We start from the raw sequence: 21,521 nt of genomic DNA, 5'->3' as shown, positions 1-21,521 counted from the left end.
CATGTTATCGGCTGAGTAACTCCACCAGCGGCTTCCTGCCTGCAGAATCACACAAGTGTGACTGTCTTCCTTCACCTCACCCCACCTCTGTACCCTGAAGTCCACGTTGGCAGAGTTTCTGCTGAGACAGCTCTTTGGAGATATACCTGCTAAATTCCAGAGCCCGGACCGCCAAAAAGAACTCAAAGGGTTGAGGTTAAGCAGCTTTCATCACCATAGCTGGAGAGGTAACTGTGTGGTCGGAGGCTGAGGACAGTGGCGGGCACAGAAATGTACCGCCCAGACCTCCCGCTGCTCGGAGGTGAGTGATAGACACCACAGCTACTGTCCCCTGCACCCTCCCCAATGTATTCACCAAGGCCATGCAGGGTGCTTCCAGCCAGTGACTGAATGGCCAGACACTAAGACACACCACCTCCTGGGACAGGGGGCTCCTCTGATAGGTGACCTCAGTCAAAACACTCTTGCTCAATCTGCTCACATTGGGCCTTCTGACACCTTTTCTTTTTCTTTTTTAAATTCTTTTGTTGTTGTTGTAGGTGGGCACAATGCCTTTATTGTATTTGTTTTTATTTTTATGTGGTGTCAGGGTTTAAACCCAGAGCCTCATGCAGGCTAGGCAAGTGCTCCACCACTGAGCCACAACCCTGGACCCCCCACATCTTTTCTTTGTAACCCTTCTTCATCTCCTCCCTCTGCCCCCCAGGGAGTCCCGCATGGTGGGCTGACGGTTCTCCTTGAGGTCTTTGTCTTCCTTCCATTTTCCCTCTCAGATATCCTCCCTAACACACTCTTGATTCTAGAATCATATCTGAACATTTCTTTTTAGGGATCCCAAACTAACTCCTTTACCTACACTTCTGGAAATGACGAGAAGGAGGGAGAAGTGGCAGAAAGTGGGCAAAGAAAGAACTTTAAAAAAATTACTATCAAATGAAGAAGGTAATTAGATTTCACAAGAAACAGTAAAAAATCGAAAATAAGATCCAGGTACGGTGATGCACACCTATAATCCAGCAGCTTGGGTGGCTGAGGCAGGAGGATCCCAGAGTCAAGGTTAGTCTTAGCAACTTTACAAAACCCTCTCTTAAAGCATGAAAAGGGCTGAAGGCGTAGCTTAGTGATAAAGTGTCCCTGAGTTAAATCCCCAATACTGAGAAGGGTTGGGGGAGATACCCATTTTATGTAAATGACAATATTTGTAATGTACTTAAAATTGTTATCCCTTGATATTATGCGATTATTATAAAAATAATAGATGGCAATTGAAAACATTGTCGCGACCCCTCGCCGGCAAGGGAAAACAAGACACAGGATTCTTCTTTCAGCAGTTTATTCAGGCCTTGTTTCATGTATCATCTTCTAGTGACCCCCCCGCCGAGCGCCCAAGCACAGCCTAATAAAGCCTCCCGCATAGCAATCCCAAGCTGCCACGTGGATCTCTCTCATAGGGTGGGAAGGGATTGCATGCCAACTCTCCAAAAAAGGAGTTGTTTATCACAGGCCACAGTGGAAGCTGACGCCATCTTCTAATGGCGGCCACGGTCTATAAGAATGGCTTACCACAAAACATGATAGGGGATAAGAAGTTTTTCAAAATTTGTTTATTTGCTACAGACACTAAAATTTTGGAAGACCACTTTCCCAGACCTTTGCTACCATTAAGATCCTTTAAGAAGTCAGAGGCAGAGAGTTAGAAAGTGAGGAAATCTGAAGCACTTTATTCCTAAGAAGCTTAGGGGCTCAATTCCAAGCTAAAAGTCAGGGCAGCTGAGCTGAACCACAGAGAATTCTTTACTAATTAATTATGCTTAAATGTTAGGGCCTAACATACTCTAGAAACTATGATATGTCCTGCTCCATTTCAACCCAAAGTTCCAAATCTAGTCCTAAATCATCAAGTGGAAAGACCACCAATACCAATACCAGAAAAATAGTAGCAAAAACAGCCTGTTCTTCAACCCTAGGATAATGTGCTTGCCCTTCATGAGAGCCAAACCCAGAAAATTTGATTCCAAGGTGTTTCTGGATTGATTAGGGAGAATCTTAGTGTCAGATAAAGAGAAATCTATCAGAAAAACAAAAGTGCAAGAATTAATAAAAATCCAATGTGAAATAGGAACTGCATGCTTTTTACAGACCCTAAGGGATTCCCCAGCAAGGTTGAGGGGTGGGGTAAAGAAGAGAAGGAAGGAGATCCAGAAGCCCCATAGATTTTCATGTAGTTTTAAATATACACTGTGCTATGCTTTGGATGTGGTTTGTGTGTGTGTCTCCTGAAGCCTGGTCTCCAGCGTGGCGATATTGAGAGGTGGTGGTCCATTAAAAGGTAGGGCCTGGTGGAAGGTAACTCGATGGGAGCAACACCTTTAGAAGTAATCAGTGCAGGCCTGGTGGGGCCACACTACCTCCCTCAAGAGTCGCTTGTTCTAAGGCAGCCAACGACTCCCTGCATATCTCTTCTGCATGTACCCCCCCCTTACGTGTGCTCCCACCCCAGTGATGCCACTTGCCATGAGGCCCTCCCTAGAGCCCAGCAGATTAGGGGCATGCTCCTGAATCTCATGCTGGGGATGGAACCCAGAGCCTCATTCATACATGTAACAGAGAATGGACTAAAGACGTGGGCTTTTTATTTCTTTGTCTTGTTTTCATATTAATAAGCATTTAACTTTTGATAACAGGAAGGGCCTGGAAGAAGCACAGAAGAATTGGAGACTAGTTATCCAAGTCAGAGGCTGTGGCCCACTGTCTTCTCAGGATTGGTTAAACAGGGGGTTCCACCTAGGGAGAGAAGAACCAGAAACATGGGGCGATGCAAGCCGTCCGTCCTGGGGATGTGGCTTTCCATGGAGGTCCACAGTGGCCTGAATCCTGCTAGGTCCTCCCCTCGAGAGCTCTGAAATATGCCGAAAGGAAAGAGGGCCGGGTGTGAGGGGCTCTAGACATGCCCGACTAAGGCCTTGTGACCTCCTGATCCCTGATTAAATGTGAAGAGGAAAGTGCTTCAATATTACAAACTCTAAACGGGGGAGGGAAGGCCATGGAAGGCTGAGGAGCTTAGAGGGAGCGCAGGGCTTGTCTCGTCCAGGTGTCCTGTCACACGGAGGAGACTCTGATGCCCACTCCGCGAACGGAACCGAGCATTTTCTGCGGAGGTGGGTCTGTTGGGGCTCCGGGTCCCATCCGGAGGACGGATCTCTGCACCAGCCTCCCTCTAAGAGCTCGGAAGGACGGATACCTAGCGCACGCACGGACAGTCCTGGACCCCAGGACAAGCTCACCTCAGTCCAGCGTGGGCCAGGGCTGCATGCACTGCTGCTGGCACTGGTAGAAGCAGCACTTCTTGGGGCCGTTGCAGCCTCCGTCCCGCCGGCACCGGGGAAGCAGCGTGAAGGGGCAGGAGAGAAAGAACTCCGGGCAGTACCCAGATTTCTGCTGAACTGTTGGAAAGTGCCACCGGGTGCGTCTGGGGACAGCGACCTGTCGCTCCCAGGCACAGGCCCCAGAGGAGACGTCGCCCACCCCGGACACCCCCGGGACGGCCCCGCCTTACCTTCCTTCATGTTGGCCTGCGCCACGCGGAGCCAAAGGAGGGCGGCCACCGAGAGCAGGGAGAGGCTGCTCAGCTTCATGGCGCGACAGACAGGCGCCGGGCGACCGGCGGCGGGCCACCGGCAGGGGGTGCTGTGACCGCGGGGCAAGAGGTCAGGGTGCTGCGGGTGGCCTGCAAAGGCCACTGTCGTCTTCTCACCCCTGGGGAGGACAGTAAGGTAACCTCTGGGGTGTAACTGCAGGGAGCCCGCAGGGACGGTCCCCTCTTGAGGCAACCAAGGGCTTTGAACAGCAGATTTGAGGCAATAGCCGGGAATTGTCCTTCCCCGGCCACGCCTCAGGCCGGCCAAGCCCACTCTGCTCCCAGCCTATCCAGGAGGATTGAAGCCCGCCCCTTCCAACCCTGTTCACACGTGGGGTGCGTTTGAGGTATTTGTGGGTCAACTTTCTACCACCCCCCACACCATCCCAAGGACAAAGCTAGATAATGGGCTGTGAGCAGCCTGCTGCCAGATTAAGAAAAACGCCAATTCATTGTGCAGCGTGGGTGCATAATTAATGTTTTATTCCTTAATCCCTTCCTTTGCATCTCCATGAATGTGCAAAACGTTCATTTGCTGATAAAGTCAAAAGTCTAACTTGAGGTAGGTCGTTTTGAACGTGAGCCCCAGGACAAATAACTCTTAAGCCCCTCTCCGCACTCCTATAAAAAGGTTGAGTTGTTCCTGCTTGGTTGGTTACCTAGAACATACCTGTGTAAGCAAGGCCACGTAAGTACACACGCACGTGTACACACACACACACACACACACAAACACACACACAGAGTTATTAATGCACCCAGAGACTTGGAACCTGACATAAGAGGCAGAGGTTCCCAGGAGCAGTTACTACATCTCTTCTCTTTCTTTCTGGTGCAACCTTATGCTTCCTCCCGGCCTGGCGTCTTTTGGCTGTGCCTTTGTGCTTCTCTCTTCTAGTTCTGGGCTACCCTGCCATCGCTGAGATGTAGTCCACACTTAGAAAATAAATGAAGCTCCTTCCTACCTGTTTTACATGCCAATAACTTCCACTGTTTCCACTTTTATTTTCAAGATGTGTGCTTGCAGCTCCACACACTCAGATCTTTGTTTTCAAAACAATTTGACATTCATGGCAATTTTATGATACCGAAATATGACACGAGTATTACATGAAACTGTATCCCAACCTTGCTATAAGTATAAAATTCAAAATCCCTTTACCCAGTGGATTTTGTCATATATAAAATAGTGGCATATCACAAACAATTAGGGGTTTATTTCAACAATGTATGATTGGTTTAACATTCCAAATTAGGTCAATGAATATTTCCTATTAGAACATGGAGGGAAACCTGATTATCTCCATATCAGACACAGAATAGATGAAAAAATCATTTTTCTGTATATGATATAAATGAGAAAATAATGACACAGAATAAGAAATTCAATTATTTAATGTGATAGCCTCTACAAAAACCCTACAAGTGGGAAGCAATTTGGGGGACTAAAATCTGCTTATCCATCAAAAGTCTTGAGAATATTAGCAATTCTTAATTCCAGTGACGTTCTTCATAGAAATAGAAAAAGCAGTCATGGAATTCATTTGGAAAATTAAGAGGCCCAGAGTAGCCAAAGCAATCCTTAGCAAGAAAAGTGAAGCAGGAGGCATTACAACACCAGAATTTAAAGCCAAAGCAATCCTTAGCAAGAAAAGTGAAGCAGGAGGCATTACAACACCAGAATTTAAATTATACTATGGCATGGTATTGGCATCAAAATAGACATGTAGACCAATGGAACAGAATAGAAGACACAAAGACAAACCCACATATACATAGTTATCTCATACTAGACAAAGGTGACATAAACATACATTGGAGAAAAGACAGCCTCTTCAACGAATGGTGCTGGGAAAACTGGAAACCCATACGTAGTAGAATGAAATTTAACCCCTATCTCTCTCCCGGCACAAAACTCAACTCAAAGTAGCTCAACGACCTAGGCATTAGACCAGAAATCCTGTGCTTCCTGGAGGAAAATATAGGCCCAGTTCTTCATCTTGTCAGCTTAGGAACTGACTTCTTCTTCAACAAGACTCCTAAAGCACAAGAAGTAAGATCAACAATCAATAAATGGGATGGCATCAAACTAAAGAGCTTCTTCACAGTGAAGGAAAGAATCAAGAACATGAAGAGAGAGCCTACAGAATCGGAGAAAATCTTTACCACGTGCACCCTCGATAAAGCATTAATCTCTAAGATATATAAAGAACTCAAAAAAATTTAATACCAAAAAACCAAATAGCCCAATCAATAAGTGGGCAAAGGAATTAAACAGAGACTTCACAGAAGAAGAAATACAATGGTCAAAAAAATATATGAAAAAAATGTTCAACATCACTAGCAGTTAGAGAAATGCAAATTAAAACTACACTGAGATTCCATTTTACTCTAGTCAGAATGGTAATTATCAAGAATACAAGGAACAATAGATGTTGGTGAGGATGTGGAGAAAAATGCTCATTCCTACATTACTGATGGGACTGCAAATTGGTGCACCCACTCTGGAAAGCTGTATGGAGATTCCTTGGAAAACTTGGAATGGAACTACCATTGGACCCAGTTATCCCACTCTTCAGCATATACCCAAAGCACCTAAAATCAGCATATTACAGTGATGCAGCCACATCAATGTTTACAGCAGCTCAATTCCCATTACCAAAGCTATAGAACCAACTTAGGTGTCCTTCAACAGATGAATAGATAAAGAAAATGTGGTATATACACAATGAAATACGACTCAGCCATTAAGAAGAATGAAATTATGGCATTTGCCGGTAAATGGATAAAACTAGAGACTATTATGCTAAGTGAAATAAGCCAATCCCAAAAAACCAAAGGCCGAATGTTCTGATATGTGGGTGCTAACACACAATGGCAAGGTTTGAGGAGAACAGAAATTCACTGGATTAGACAAAGGGGAGTGAAGGGAAGGAACAAGGGATGGGACTAGGAAAGACAGTAGAATGAATCAGACATGACCTTCCTACATTCATATGTGAATACATGACCAGTCTGATTCCATACCGTGTACAACCACAAGAATGGGAAGTTAGACTCCATGAATGTAGACTGTGTCAAAATACACTCTGTCATGTATATCTAAAAATAAATTTTTAAAAATAGTTTAAAAATAATCTTGTCCAAAATAACCATTTCAGAACTCTGAACTAAATCAAAGCCTTGCCACAACCCATGGTGTTGACTGAGGGAAAAGAAGGGTGGTGCATCACCCCTAAGGAAGAGGGGAGTGAGAAAACACCATGTCCTGAATACTCCCATCTGTCCCCAAAAAGCTAGCCACGTTAAGGGAAAATGAGAGCCAGTCTGGGCCAGAAAGTCCAGATACACGTTATCTTGCAGGACACTGGCTCTCTCTTGTGTGTGCTGGGAACTAGGGCAAGCTGGTGTCATCTGTCCAATGCCAGCTTCTTACATGTTCACTGGGACAGCTGCTCCTTGGGAGCTGGTCACCATGCAAGCCAGCTAAGCAAGCTAAGGCTGCTGCTGTCACTGCCTTGCAGCCTGACATACATCCCCTCTCTGAGTGGGGACTGGTGTGGGACAGAGGACCCTGGAAGGGGTATGTGTAGCTCATCTAACTGGCTGCCGCTGGGCAAGATCCTGTGTGGGACAGAAGGGGACGCTTGGCAAAGCACCTTGAGGGACAGGGGAGCTGTCCTCAAACCTTGCCATTGTGTGTTAGCACCCACATTCAACATTTTGCCTCTGAATTCTTCTTGGAACAGTCCCTGACCTGTTGTTTCCCCCATGTGTCTCCCATGCGGTCTCTGGGTACTTTCTCCAACTCTCTGGCAACCTACCCTGCTGCCCTGGCACAGGGGGCTGTGGCTGTGACTGGTGAATCTTGTTAGGAATCTCAGCTTGTGGCAGTTTACTAGTCCTATTTCCTGTTGAGCTGTGCGGTCGCCATGAAGACCAGCAGGCTTGCTCTGTAGTAGCTGGGAAAACCAGAAACTGGGCAACCACTTCAGGGGAGAAAGGTTTCCTCTGGCCTCAAGTCTCCATGCTCCCCACCCCAAATTGTCACTCTTTCAACTATACGGCAACTCCCTAAAAATCCCCTCTCAGGGCATGTGTTTAGTCATGTCACTCCAATCTTGCTCTATGTGGACAGCACTATCCCTGGGGAGCACTCTCTATATATACATGGGGAGGGGAAGTGAGATATATATATATATATATATATATATGATTTTTTTTTAACAAACAAGTATGCAGGTTTATTATATGCCTAGCATTATTCTAACAAGTTCATAAATGTTTGGTACAACAAGCACCATCATTCCCATGTTACAGAAGGTGAAACAGAGACACAGATGGTTCAAAAACTTTCCCAAGTTCTCACAATCCTCAAATGATAGAGTCAAAATTCAAACCCAAGCAAACTCTAGAATTCACATAATGAGCCAGTAGCCTGATCTGCCATCAATAATTCTTCTTTACCTATTTGCTATAAATCATCAATAAATTCATTTGGACAAGGACTTTTATTTCTGGGTAGTTTTGTAAAATATATTAGTACTAATTGAATGTCTATCTCTTCTTGAGTCAACATTTTTAGTTTGTTTTCTACCTACCATTTGTCCACTTTACAGATATTAAACAAATTTGCCTACCACTGTTCATATTGTACTATAAATTGTTTCTATTATTGTAAAGTTACTACTATTGCCTCTTTCTTTATTGATTCTAATTATTTTATTCTTATTTAGTGTGTCTAGCTAACAATTTGTCAATTTGCTCATCTTTCTTTTTTTTTAATTTTTTTGTTGTTGGTTATTCAAAACATTACATAGTTCTTGATATATCATATTTCACACTTTGATTCAAGTGGGTTGTGAGCTCCCATTTTTACCCCATATACAGATTGCAGAATCACATCAGTTACACATCCATTGATTTACATATTGCCATACTCGTGTCTGTTGTGTTCTGCTGCCTTTCCTATCCTCTACTATCCCCCCTCCCCTCCCCTCCCCTCCCCTCTTCTCTCTCTGCCCCCTCTACTGTCATTCATTTGTCCCCCTTGTATTATTTTTCCCTTTCCCCTCACTTCCTATTGTATGTACTTTTGTATAAACCCTGAGGGTCTCCTTCCATTTCCATGCAATTTCCCTTCTCTCTCCCTTTCCCTCCCACCTCTCATCCCTGTTTAATGTTAATCTTCTTCTCATGCTCTTCAACCCTACTCTGTTCTTAGTTACTCTCCTTATATCAAAGAAGACATTTGGCATTTGTTTTTTAGGGATTGGCTAGCTTCACTTAGCATAATCTGCTCTAATACCATCCATTTCCCTGCAAATTCTATGATTTTGTCATTTTTTAATGCAGAGTAATACTCCATTGTGTATAAATGCCACATTTTTTTTATCCATTTGTCTATTGAAGGGCATCTAGGTTGGTTCCACAGTCTTGCTATTGTGAATTGTGCTGCTATGAACATCGATGTAGCAGTGTCCCTGTAGCATGCTCTTTTTAGGTCTTTAGGGAATAGACCGAGAAGGGGAATAGCTGGGTCAAATGGTGGCTCCATTCCCAGCTTTCCAAGAAATCTCCATACTGCTTTCCAAATTGGCTGCACCAATTTGCAGTCCCACCAGCAATGTACAAGTGTACCCTTTTCCCCACATCCTCGCCAGCACTTGTTGTTGTTTGACTTCATAATGGCTGCCAATCTTACTGGAGTGAGATGGTATCTTAGGGTGGTTTTGATTTGCATTTCTCTGACTGCTAGAGATGGTGAGCATTTTTTCATGTACTTGTTGATTGATTGTATGTCCTCCTCTAAGAAGTGTCTGTTCAGGTCCTTGGCCCATTTGTTGATTGGGTTGTTTGTTATTTTATTGTCTAATTTTTTGAGTTCTTTGTATACTCTGGATATTAGGGCTCTATCTGAAGTGTGAGGAGTAAAGATTTGTTCCCAGGATGTAGGCTCCCTATTTACCTCTCTTATTGTTTCTTTTGCTGAGAAAAAACTTTTTAGTTTGAGTAAGTCCCATTTGTTGATTCTAGTTATTAACTTTTGTGCTATGGGTGTCCTATTGAGGAATTTGGAGCCCGACCCCACAGTATGTAGATCGTAGCCAACTTTTTCTTCTATCAGACGGGGTGTCTCTGATTTGATATCAAGTCCATTTTGAATTAACTTTTGTGCATGGCGAGAGAAAGGGATTCAGTTTCATTTTGTTGCATATGGATTTCCAGTTTTCCCAGCACCATTTGTTGAAGATGCTATCCTTCCTCCATTGCATGCTTTTAGCCCCTTTATCAAATATAAGATAGTTGTAGTTTTGTGGATTGGTTTCTGTGTCCTCTATTCTGTACCATTGGTCCACCCGCCTGTTTTGGTACCAGTACCATGCTGTTTTTGTTACTATTGCTCTGTAGTATAGTTTGAAGTCTGGTATCGCTATACCGCCTGATTCACACTTCCTGCTTAGCATTGTTTTTGCTATTCTGGGTCTTTTATTTTTCCATATGAATTTCATGATTGCTTTCTCTATTTCTACAAGAAATGCCGTTGGGATTTTGATTGGCATTGCATTAAACCTATAGAGAACTTTTGGTAATATCGCCATGTTGATGATGTTAGTTCTGCCTATGCATGAACAGGGTATATTTTTCCATCTTCTAAGATCTTCTTCTATTTCTCTCTTTAGGGTTCTGTAGTTTTCATTGTATAAGTCTTTCACCTCTTTTGTTAGGTTGATTCCCAAGTATTTTATTTTTTTTGAAGATATTGTGAATGGAGTGGTTGTCCTCATTTCCATTTCAGAGGATTTGTCGCTGATATACAGGAATGCCTTTGATTTATGCGTGTTGATTTTATATCCTGCCACTTTGCTGAATTCATTTATTAGCTCTAATAGTTTCTTTGTAGACCCTTTTGGGTCTGCTAGGTATAGAATCATGTCATCAGCAAATAGTGATAATTTAAGTTCTTCTTTTCCTATTTTTATGCCTTTAATTTCTTTCATCTGTCTAATTGCTCTGGCCAGTGTTTCGAGAACTATGTTGAACAGAAGTGGTGAGAGAGGGCATCCCTGTCTTGTTCCAGATTTTAGAGGGAATGCCTTCAGTTTTTCTCCATTCAGAATGATGCTAGCCTGAGGCTTAGCATAGATTGCTTTTACAATATTGAGGTATGTTCCTGTTATCCCTAGTTTTTCTAGAGTTTTGAACATAAAGGGATGCTGTACTTTGTCGAATGCTTTTTCCGCATCTATCGAGATGATCATATGGTTCTTATTTTTAAGTCTATTGATGTGGTGAATAACATTTGTTGATTTCCGTATATTGAACCAGCCTTGCATCCCAGGGATGAATCCTACTTGATCATGGTGCACAATTTTTTTGATATGTTTTTGTATCCGATTCGCCAGAATTTTATTGAGGATTTTTGCATCTAGGTTCATTAGAGATATTGGTCTGTAGTTTTCTTTCTTTGAAGTGTCTTTGTCTGGTTTAGGTATCAGGGTGATGTTGGCCTTGTAGAATGAATTTGGAAGTTCTCCCTCTTTTTCTATTTCCTGAAGTAGCTTGAAAAGTATTGGTATTAGTTCCTCTTTAAAGGTTTTGTAAAACTCTGCTGTATACCCATCCGGTCCTGGGCTTTTCTTAGTTGGTAGTCTTTTGATGGTTTCTTCTATTTCCTCGATTGATATTGGTCTGTTTAGGTTGTCTATATCTTCCTGACTCAATCTGGGCAGATCATATGACTTAAGAAATTTATCTATGCCTTCACTATCTTCTAATTTATTGGAGTATAAGGATTCAAAATAATTTCTGATTATCTTCTGTATTTCTGAAGTGTCTGTTGTGATATTGCCTTTTTCATCCCGTATGCTAGTAATTTGAGTTCTCTCTCTTCTTCTTTTTGCTAGCATGGCTAAGGGTCTGTCGATTTTGTTTATTTTTTCAAAGAACCAACTTTTAGTTTTGTCAATTTTTTCAATTGTTTCTTTTGTTTCGATTTCATTAATTTCAGCTCTGATTTTAATTATTTCTTGCCTTCTACTTCTTTTGCTGTTGTTTTGCTCTTCTTTTTCTAGGATTTTGAGATGAAGTATGAGATCATTTATTTGTTGGTTTTTTCTTTTTTTTAAGGAATGAACTCCACGCAATGAATTTTCCTCTTAGAACTGCTTTCAATGTGTCCCATAGATTCCGATATGTTGTGTCTGTGTTTTCATTTATCTCTAAGAATTTTTTAATTTCCTCCTTGATGTCTTCTATAACCCATTGATCATTCAGTAACCTATTGTTCATTCTCCAAGTGATGTATGCTTTTTCCTTCCTTCTTTTATCGTTGATTTTCAGTTTCATTCCATTATGATCAGATAAGATGCATGGTATTATCTCTACTCCTTTATATTGTCTAAGAGTTGCCCTGTGACATAATATGTGATCTATTTTTGAGAAGGATCCATGTGCTGCTGAGAAAAAAGTGTAACTGCTTGATGTTGGGTAGTATATTCTATATATGTCAATTAAGTCTAGGTTATTAATTGTGTTATTGAGTTCTATAGTTTCCTTATTCAACTTTTGTTTGGAAGATCTGTCCATTGGTGAGAGAGGTGTGTTGAAGTCTCCCATGATTATTGTATGGTGGTCTATTAGACTCTTGAACTTGAGAAGAGTTTGTTTGATGAACATAGCTGCACCATTGTTTGGGGCATATATATTTATGATTGTTATGTCTTGTTGGTGTATGGTTCCCTTGAGCAGTATGTAGTGTCCCTCTTTATCCCTTTTGATTAACTTTGGCTTGAAATCTATTTTATTTGATATGAGTATGGACACACCTGCTTGTTTCCGAAGTCCATATGAGTGATATGATTTTTCCCAACCTTTCACCTTCAGCCTATATATGTCTTTTCCTATCAAATGCGTCTCCTGTAGGCAGCATATTGTTGGGTCTTGTTTTGTGATCCATTCTACTAGCCTGTGTCTCTTAATTGGTGAGTTTAAGCCATTAACATTTAGGGTTATTATTGAGATATGGGTTGTTCTTCCAGCCATATTTGTTTATTTATGTTACTAAACATGGTTTGTTTTCCTCTTTGATTATTTTCCCCCCTTTACTGTCCTACCTCCCACTGTTTGTTTTCATTGTTATTTTCCATTTCCTCCTCCTGTAATGTTTTGCTGAGGATGTTTTGAAGAGATGGTTTTCTAGCTGCAAATTCTTTTAACTTTTGTTTATCGTGGAAGGTTTTAATTTCATCTTCCATCCTGAAGCTTAATTTCGCTGGATACACAATTCTTGGCTGGAACCCATTTTCTTTCAGTGTTTGAAATATGTTATTCCAGGATCTTCTAGCTTTCAGAGTCTGTGTTGAAAGATCAGCTGTTATCCTGATTGGCTTACCCCTAAATGTAATCTGCTTCCTTTCTCTTGTAGCTTTTAAAATTCTCTCCTTATTCTGTATGTTGGGCATCTTCATTATAATGTGTCTAGGTGTGGATCTCTTATGATTTTGCACATTCAGCATCCTGTAGGCTTCTAGGATTTGGGATTCTGTCTCATTCTTCAAGTCTGGGAAGTTTTCTCGTATTATTTCATTGAATAGATTGCTCATTCCTTTGGTTTGAAACTCTGTCCCTTCCTGTATCCCAATGACTCTTAAATTTGGTCTCTTGATGTTATCCCATATTTCTTGGATGTTCTGCTCATGGTTTCTTAACAGTCTTGCTGAGCTGTCTATGTTCTTTTCAAGTTGAAATACTTTATCTTCATTGTCTGATGTTCTATCTTCTAAGTGTTCTACTCTGCTGGTAGTATTCTCAATTGAGTTTTTAAGTTGGTTTATTGCTTCCTGCATTTCTAGGATTTCTGTTTGTTTGTTTTTTATAACCTCTATCTCCCTGTATAGTTGATCTTTTGCTTCTTGGATTTGTTTATGTAATTCATTGTTGAAGTGATCTTTCATTGTCTGATTTTGCTGTCTGATGTCTTCCTTGAGACTCCAGATCATCTGAAGCATGTATATCCTGAATTCTTTATCTGACATTCCATCTGCTGCAGCTATTACCTCTTCTAACGTTGAGTTGACCTGCATTGCTTGTGGTCCTTTCTTTCCTTGTCTCTTCATACTGTTCGCGTTTCTTTCTGCTTGGTGAAACTTTGTGCTATTGAATTTTCCCCCTATATATTTGTATTGGTCTTGTATAGTTGCAAAGTCTCCTTCGCAGGCGCGGGCGGCGGCTCTGTCCCTCTGCGGGCCGCTAGGCTTGTTCTGTCGGTGGTGGCAGTTCTGCCTACTTTGCAGGCGCAGGCAGTGGCACTGCCCCTCTGCAGGCCTCTGGGGCTGTTCTGCCAGTGGGTTGCAGGTCCGCCTACCTTGCAGGCACGGGGGGAGGGGGGGGCGGCTCTACCCTTCCGCAGGCCACTGGGCCTGTTCTGTTTGTCGGTTGCAGGTCTGGCCTGTTCTGTTGGTGGTCACAGTTCCGCCTACCTTACAGGCGCGGGGGGCGGGGGGGCGGCTCTGCCTCTCAGCAGGCCGCTGCTCCTGTTCTGCCGGTGGGTCGCAGGCCCGCCTACCTTGCCAGTGTGGTTGGCAGCTCTGCCCCTCCGCGGGCCACTGGGCCTTTTCCGTTGGTGGTCACAGATCCACCTACCTGGCAGGCGCGGGGGGGTGGGGGGTGGCTCTGCTCCTCAGTAGGCCGCTGGGCCTGTTCTGTGGGTGGTCACAGTTCCGTCTACCTTGCCAGCGCGGGGGAGGGGGCGGCTCCTATAAATATGATTTAACTGAGGGGTGCTCTACCACTGATTTACCACTGAGCTAGTCCCACAGCCTGCCTATCTATCTAGCTATCTATTTATCTATCTATCTATCTATCATCTATCTATCTATTTATTTATTTTTGAGACAGGGTCTCAGTTGCTGCTGTTGGCTCAAACTTGTGATCCCCCTCCCTCAGCCTCCTTAGTATCTCAGATTACAGTCATGTGTCACCATGCGTAGCCCTGGGGCAATTTTTTGACATCACAGCTACTTCAGCCTGTGAGATTCATTGGGGCTAACAAAAGAAAAGAGTGAAGAATGAGATGCCCAAAGGTTTTTGAAAATCTCCTATTGGCGGTGGAGGGTGGGGGAGGGGAGTGGGGGGAGAAGGCCACCTGCAGGTGTGTATGTTGTGCATTTGTCCCTTACTGTGTACAGGCTAAGGAAGGAATGAAGACCCACCTCTGCCTGAATTTCAGGATCTGGGCAACAGGAAGTGAAGGCCAATGAGAACCTGTTAACTGCTTGCTGGAACTTTGAAAATACGCCCCCAGATACACACAGCCCTTGAGAAACCCAGGTGATGTGCTGGTTCACAGAACTCAAGCTCATCCCCGCCCAGTCATTAGTTGCTAGCAAGCCAATGGAACCGACTGCAGTGGGTGCACATGAGGAATTATTCAGACTAATTTACAAAGTTGGTTCAGGAGAGTAACTAAACAAATGATCCGTAACAAAACGACATTAAAAAAAAACAACTCTGGAACTTATTTCCCAGGTTGGCACATTGTATTGTGTAAAAATTTCAATTTCATTGAAAAAAATAAAATATGTCAAGAAACAAGAAAATTGCCCCTACACAGTGAGGAGGGGAAGTGATCCATAGAAATGGTCCTTACGACTTCCCAGACAGTGGACTCCTGCAGAAGGACTCTAAATCAGCTCTTGTGAATATATTCAAAGGACTAAAGGAAACTATGAACAAGAGGCTACAAAAGAGAGCAGGGCTGAGCAAGAGGGTGGGTAGAACTCTGGTGATGGTTTCCCCACAAAAACATCAATCTGAACAATTATCCACCCATGAAAGTACTTCCAGAGGAGGTAAGGAAACCAGGCAAGAGATCATAGCAACTGGTTGTAGCATAATAATGAGAAATGACCCACTGAAAGGATTAGAAGGGACAGTTTTGTGCTACCTGTATCCCAACCCCAGCTTGCGTGGTACGGAGAAAAGTACGCCTGTTTCAGGGAAGAGGAGGAAAATAACACAGGACCCGCCTTGGACCTCAGTGCGGGCTCCTTCACAGTGGAACACAGCACCTGCAGGCCTGCCTGGCCCCTGACTTCAGGACCAAACCTGTGGCCTGCACCTCAGACCCACCCCAGTGCCCGCTGGGAACTGTGGGCACTGCCGGGGGACTTGCTGGCTAGCTGCGGCAGTCCCGGGTTTTCACCAACCTCAGCAGCAGGCAGGCTTCAGAAGCTGGGCTCTTGTGTTCCCCAGAGCTACGTCAGTCCTCACAGCCACGGGATCTCCGTCTGGTGCTAAGCCAGTCTCTATGGCCACACAGGTCCAACCTGGAAGGTGCTGCCCATGACAGTCATGGATTCAGGGTGGCCCCCTAGCACCAAAATGGTTGTGGTGGTGGTGGGCTTAGAGACCACAGCAGATGACCTGTACAGAATTTCCGGACAAGCGTACTGTTGAAGGACATTCTCAGACAAGGCCAGACTGCAGAGCCTGTAATAAGTACCTACTTGCTTAATTCAAGGCATGGATACAGGATAAGAATCAAGAATGATCAGGTAAAGGGGCTACAGTTGTGGCTCAGTGGTAGAGCACTTTCTTAGCATGTGTGAGGCCCTGGGTTTGATCCTCAGCACCACATAAAAATAAATAAGTAAATAAAGGCATAAAAAACACAATAATATTTTAAAAAAGAATAATCAGATAAATTTAATATCACCAACTAGGAAAAATAAGGTATCAGGGCCTAAGCTTAAATAGATAGAGATGTTTAAATTCCCTAAGAATTCAAATGATCTCTTTTAAGGAAGTTAAAGGAACTTGAAAAACACACAGATAAACAATTCAGAGATTTATTAGAGAATTTCAAATAGAGGTTGGACTAATAATGAAAAATTAAACAGAGATCCTGGGGATGAAAAATACATGAATATACTTTAAATGCATCACAGAGCATCAACAGTGAATTGATCAAGCAGAATGAAGAATCTGTAAACTTGGAGACAGGTTATTTGAAAACAGAGTTGAAAAAGAATAAAAAAGAAAAGGAGAAAGCTTATGAGATTTATAGGACAGCGTGAGAAGGGAAAACGCATGAGTCGTTGGCATCAAAGAGGAGGCAGAGGAAAGAGGTAGACAGCTATTTAAAGAAATAACGCAAGAAACCTTTCCAGACCTAGAGAAAGACATAAAACACCCAGGTACAGGAATCAGATTCAATCCAAATAGATTATCCCAAGCATATTATGACCAAAATTTCAAAGGTCACAAACAAGGAGAGGACCCTGAAGCAGCAAAAGAAAAGAAGCAAATAATATATAAGGGAGGGTGAAGCGCCTAATGGCAGACTGCCCAGCAGAAGTTCTACAGGCCGGGAGAGGGTTTAACGGCATACTCAAGTGCTCAAGGAAAAGCCCCTCCAAATTAAGAATCCTTACCCAGAAAAACCTTCCTTGAAAAATAACAGATACTTTCCACACAAAGAAAACCTGAGGGAGTCATCAGCCTCAGACCTGTTTTACAAGAAATGCTAATGTTGAAAGAAAATGAAGTTCATGAGTAACTTGAGAACAGCTGAAAGTATAAAACTCACTGATGATGGTAAATACAGGGTTAAATTCAGAGTACTCTAACAATGCTGTGGTGTTCAGATCACCTGTATTTTTAATATGAAGGTTATTAGATAAAATTGTTAAAGATAATAACAACAATTTGTTAAGGCATATGTACTATATAAAGATATGTAAATTGTGACCTCAAAAAATCAAAACCTAGGAGGGCAGTAAAATTAAATTCCAGAGTTTTTGTTTTCAAGAGTTAAGGTTGTCAGTTAAGGTTGTCAGCTTTTTATAGCTATTTATTTTTTTGTGTGTCATGAAAACCACAAAGCAAAAATCTATGATAGATACACTTTAAATAGGATAAGGAATCAAAACATGGTATTAGAGAAAAAAATCGTTTAACCATAAAGAAAGACTTTAAGAGATAAAAAAATCTGTTTAACAAAAGAACTAGAAGGTAGTTCCAAAATGGTGATAGCTACAATGCAAAATGCATTCTACTGTCATGTATAGATAATCAGAACAAATTTTAAAAAATAAAAAAACAAAATGGCCTTAGTAAGTCCTGATCTATCAATAATTACCTTGACTATAAATTGCCTAAATTTTCCAATTAAAACCCATCACACGACGAATGGATAAAAAAGATCAAGAACCAACCACACTCTGTTTTTAACAGACTTGTTTCACCTATAAGAAGATTCATAAAATAAGAGAAGAGATGGAAAAAGATATTCATGCAAATGGAACCCAAAGAGAGCAGGAGTAGCTGAAATTACAAGTAAAACAGACTTTAAGTTAAAAATGATAAAAAGAGACAGAGGTCATTAAATAATGACAAAGGAATCGATTTATTTTTATTTTTTTTAAGAGAGAGAGAATTTTAATATTTATTTATTTAGTTAGTTAGTTTTCGGCGGACACACCATCTTTGTTTGTATGTGGTGCTGAGGATCGAACCCAGGCCGCATGCATGCCAGGCGAGCACGCTACCGCTTCAGCCACATCCCCAGCCCCAAAGGAATCGATTTAGCAAGAGGACATAACAATTGTAAATATTCAGACAACACTGGAGCATCTACATATATTCATAGATCTAAAGGACATGATAGACTGCAGGATGAAATAATGGGAGACTTCAACACCTACCAAACTTTCTGCAATGGACTGAGCATTAGATAGAAAATAAAGAAGCATTGGATTAAGCTACCTGCTCGACAAAATGCACTTAACAAATATTTACAGAACATTCTGCAGAATGTGCATTCTTCTGAACTGCATATAGAACATTCTCTAGGATGGATCATATTTTAGGCCACAAAACAAGTCTTCACATAGTTAAGAGGATTGAAATAATATCATTCATCCTTTCTGAAAACAGTGAATAAAATTAGAAATTAAAAAAAAAACAGAAAGAACTTCAGAATTTTGTAAATGCATGGAAATTGAATAATATGTTCTTTAATAACCAATGTCTCAATTAAGAAATCAAAAGGGAAATTAAAAAAAATTTTTTTTAAATAAACAAAGATGGAGCACAATATACCTGAACTTATGAGATACAGCAAAGGTAATTCTAAAAGGGAAGTATATGGAAATGATAAAGACCAGAGCAGCAATAAATATATCTATATGCTCTCTGAGAACATAGAAACTCATTGGTACAAACAGGTTGAAAGTGAAAGGATGGAAAAGCTAGTTCATGCAGATTGTAATAGCAAGAGAAGTGGCTACATTAATATCAGACAAATAGACTAATTTAAAAATTGCAAGACACTGATTTGGTGTGGATATCAATGTGAGAATGTTCAGATATGAAATGAGTACACCATGAGAATTGTAACCTAATCAATGGATTGATCCACTAATAAGGATTAGCTGGAGAAGGGTGACTGTAGGCAGCCAGGTTATGGCTAGAGGAGATGGGCCACTAGGGGTGTGCCTTTGGGGCTCATATTTTGTTTATCTTTTGTCCCTGGTGAGCAGAGTGCCTTCTTCACTTCCTGGCTGTCATGTCTTGAGCTGCTCTCCTCCACATTACCCTTCTGCCATGATGTTCTGCCTCAACTTGGGCCAGGAGCTGTGGAGTCAGCTGATCACGGAACCTCTGAAATGGTGAGCCAATACACATTTTCCTCCTCTAAATGTTCTTATCAGGTCTTTTGGTCACTGATTAGGCTTAAAAGATACAAATAGAGTATCCTACACCAAGACGGGAGGGTACACATTTTTCTTGCGTACACATGGAGCATACTCCCAGATAGGCCACGTACCAGGCCACTGAACAAGGTCAGTATGCTTACAAAGATTGAAATTATAACAAAGTGTCTTCTTTAACCACAATAGAAAGCAACTAGATATCGATAGCAAAAGCAAAAGTAGAAAATTCCCATGTAGGTGGAATGAGCATGCTTTTATTTTATTTTTATCTTTTATTGATTTTACTTTTTTTAAATACACAACAGCAGTGGAATGCATTACAATTCTTATTACACATATAGAGCACAATTTTTCATATCTCTCTATGTAAAGTATGTTCACTCCAATTCATGCCTTTATACATGTACTTTGTTTTTTTTTTCATTACAATTCTTAATACAGATATATACCACAATTTTTCATATCTCTGTTTGTATATAAAGCATGCTTTTAAATAACCAATGAATCAAAAAAGAAAATATAAATGAAATCAGAAATCATTTTGTAACTAACAGAATGAAAATGCCAGCTACCAAAATCTTATGGGATGCAGTGAAACAGGGCTCAGAAGGAAATCCACAGCTATAATGACCTACATTAAGAAGAAATATACAACTAATAATCCAACTGTATGAGGGAAATAAGAACAAACGGAATCCAAAGCTGGCAGGAGGGAAGAAAATAGTAAAAAAGAGATGAAATAGCCGAAGATGAGCCAGAGACTAATGACAATGTTATTTCTCCCCTTTCCAAGTTTTCATAGTTGAGTCATGAATTGAATCAAAGGGATGTAAGTAAAGACTGCAGTTTCCAGGTCATTTCTTAAAGCCAAAGCTGTTTTACCCTTTTCCTGTCTATCACCTGCGAAATAGGGACGGAAGCTATCCATCTCCAGCCCTGGCAATGAAGACAACACCCTGGGAGATGGGGGGGGCAAGAAGGGAGGAGCCAGGGACCCTGCCTGCTCTCCAGTTGCTGAGCCACCTTGCCCGCCAGACTGCTCACCACCGACTGCCTCCTGGGAGGAAAGAAACCGTCTTAGAGCAGTGCTGTGTTTTTCCCCTCATAGCAGTTGAGTCTGCACTGCCCTTTAGACAAGAGTTGATTCCTTTGTTTTTGCAACTAACTACAGTCTTATTTCTTTTTTCTTTTCTTTCTTCCTTCTTTCCTTTCTTTCTTTTTGTTTTTTTCTTATTTTAGAGTCTTATTTCTGGAATAACCCTTGTTCATTCTTTGGAACTTGACACCATACCTTACACTGAATTGGATAAAAAGAGGCCTGTTCCTGGGTTTCTTTTCTTTCTATTACTTTCTCTTCCTACCTCTACATGCTGCTAAAAAAAAAAAAAAAAAACCATATTCACTGAAGTCACTTTGCAGGACATTTTTAGGGATCGGAGGTTCAAACATCCTCCAATTAATCATTTTCAAAATTTCAAGGCTATTCCCAAGAATTTATTCTTTTGCATAAACTTAAGTATTGTTTTGAAGTTCCTCCAAGATGTATCACTGCCCCAAGTAGATAAACAAACAAAAGCAAAAATGGGTTTTGAGTGTTGTACACTTAAAAAATAAATTGAAAAGGTAAATGTTGACATCCTCACTCTGGAGTCTTCTCATTAAGGAACACAGTATGTCTTTTTTATTATTACTTTGCAATGTACTCCTGAAAAGTTTGAGAGCTTTGTTACCTCCAGTGGTGCATTTCATATTTGTCAGGCAGAAGTGTGGGTGCTGCTCTCTCTGTACTGCAAGATGTACCGATACCCAGGCCGACTGCATGGTGGCACACTCCTGCAATTCCAGCTACTTGAGAGGCAAGGCAGGAGGATCACAAGGTCAAGGCCAGCCTGGGCAACTTAGCAAGACCCTGTCACAAATTTAAAATTTTCCCAAGGCTCTGGGAATGCTGCTCAGTGTTTGCCTAGCTTATGGAAGGCTCTGGGTTCAATTCTCGGTATTGCAAAGCAAACCAAGAGAATTCAGGCTGTGGTGTAGTCCAGTGGTAGGGCTCCTGCTTAGAATGCACAAGACCTTGGGCTTACTACCGGGCACCCTCCAAAGATAGAGACTATTTAGCAGTATAAGGGAACATTTTGAGTAATCTGTTGATTTTGCCAAACTTC

The 21,521-nt window shown here is 41.7% G+C and overlaps 1 protein-coding gene across 1 annotated transcript in view; it reads left to right on the top strand.

Annotated features, from left to right (window-relative positions):
- Stk4 (serine/threonine kinase 4) overlaps window positions 1-20,487 on the top strand; it is a 154,749-nt gene extending 134,262 nt beyond the window's left edge. Inside the window, exons 11-12 of the mRNA XM_058575652.1 lie at window positions 19,183-19,311; window positions 20,268-20,487. Coding sequence (XP_058431635.1) covers window positions 19,183-19,311; window positions 20,268-20,471 — 333 coding nt within the window. The 3' untranslated portion in view covers window positions 20,472-20,487. The remainder of the gene's footprint in view (window positions 1-19,182; window positions 19,312-20,267) is intronic.
- Window positions 20,488-21,521: the final 1,034 nt, after the last annotated feature.

This window comes from Marmota monax, unplaced genomic scaffold (genome assembly GCF_021218885.2).
Source record: "Marmota monax isolate L192 unplaced genomic scaffold, Marmota_monax_Labrador192_F-V1.1 WCK01_AAM20220418_F8-fsc00014, whole genome shotgun sequence".
Taxonomy (NCBI): domain Eukaryota; kingdom Metazoa; phylum Chordata; class Mammalia; order Rodentia; family Sciuridae; genus Marmota; species Marmota monax.
Note: the sequence above shows the minus strand (reverse complement) of the source record. Positions and strands in the feature narration are given on the sequence as shown.